Here is a 1,405-nt window from a genome sequence, read left to right as displayed (position 1 = left end):
GGACAATACTTTGAATCATAAATGTATAAGTTTTTTACAATAAAGCCTCGAATTTCGGAAAAAAACGGCGGAAGCAAAGTTGTACACCTAATAGCTTGAAGGCTTACCATTAAGGCCCGGTTGCACTAACGTTACTTTAATTTTAAACGAGGTTCCATTCTTTGTTCCTGTTTCTTTTCGGTTTGACACGACATAGAGAAAGTTTTAAGTCTCGCTTAAAGTCAAAGTAATGTTGGTGTAACCGGGCCTAAATTATTTTAAAATGGATGTAAATGAGAACAGATCCTTTGAGAATTTTTAGATATAATATAAAAATAAGGTGCCTTAATTCCAACGAAACATGACATAGTATGACACAATGAACAATTACATTCTTGTTGTTCAATAATTAAACAAGAATGAAATGATCGCTATGTTTTGATGTGTCGCTTGTCAAAAGGCACCTATGCGTGTTCTCTGCGAGGGAACGTTAAATAATATGGAATGGTTTCACCAATGCCAATTAACTTAATAGGCTGTTAACTGACCAGTCGCATTTGCTGTTTAATAGAATTGACCAATTACGGTATCAGTTAATTATGATTAAACTTAATCAGCGTTAGTGAAATCGGCTCTGTTATATTTTTGACTTTTTTAGTAATCATCTACATATTTGGAAACATTTTTATATTATTCAATAAAAATATTTTCCACAGAAAACAGATTTTATTGGATTATAGAACTACAAAATTAATACAAGAAGTATATATTATTAATAAAAAAAATACGTACAGAAGAAAGTTTGAAAAGATATAGCCAATAATTTTGAAAAAGGATCACTGATGAGCGATGTTCAACAAAATGAAAAAAATTATGTTAAATAGAATATTTTTATTAAGATTCTCTTATAAGATATAAAACTGAACAGATTATAACATTAGATAAAATTACATAAATATGAGATATACATACAACTTAAAATATGTGATGTGTAAATATGTGTATTCATCCTTATTGTCAAAACATATGTTATGCAAAACGCAACACGCGAGTATAAGTAAAAGTATCATTTCTGTGTTATACATATATACATATATTATAAATTTCCGAAATCTTCCTTTTAACATACCAAACGCTCTTTCGATTATAACACGAATTTTTGATAATTTATTATTATTGTGTCGTATACAATTCAAGTGGCCATTGTCACTTAAAATGGGATAATCATAAGAAAGCGAATATGCAGAATTCGATAACAAATAACCCTACTGTGGAAAATATCTATTTATGTATGTCATGTTCCATCAAAGTTTTAATATCGCTTAATCGCTTAATTCGAGCATCGTGAATACTGCCACAAATTCCTATATATATATATATAGGAATTGATGAATGAAATTTATTGATATATATATATATATATATA

The 1,405-nt window shown here is 28.5% G+C and overlaps 1 protein-coding gene across 1 annotated transcript in view; it reads right to left on the bottom strand.

Moving 5' to 3' along the window:
• LOC105620827 overlaps positions 1 to 1,350 on the bottom strand; it is a gene marked incomplete at its 5' end in the record, with an annotated part of 6,734 nt that extends 5,384 nt beyond the window's left edge. The window contains 2 exons of the mRNA XM_012202304.1: positions 1,071 to 1,188; positions 1,271 to 1,350. Of these exons, the coding sequence (XP_012057694.1) occupies positions 1,071 to 1,188; positions 1,271 to 1,350 (198 nt within the window). The remainder of the gene's footprint in view (positions 1 to 1,070; positions 1,189 to 1,270) is intronic.
• Positions 1,351 to 1,405: the final 55 nt, after the last annotated feature.

The sequence above is a fragment of the Atta cephalotes genome (assembly GCF_000143395.1).
Source record: "Atta cephalotes unplaced genomic scaffold scaffold00029, whole genome shotgun sequence".
Lineage (NCBI taxonomy): Eukaryota > Metazoa > Arthropoda > Insecta > Hymenoptera > Formicidae > Atta > Atta cephalotes.
This window is presented reverse-complemented; position numbering and strand designations above follow the sequence as displayed.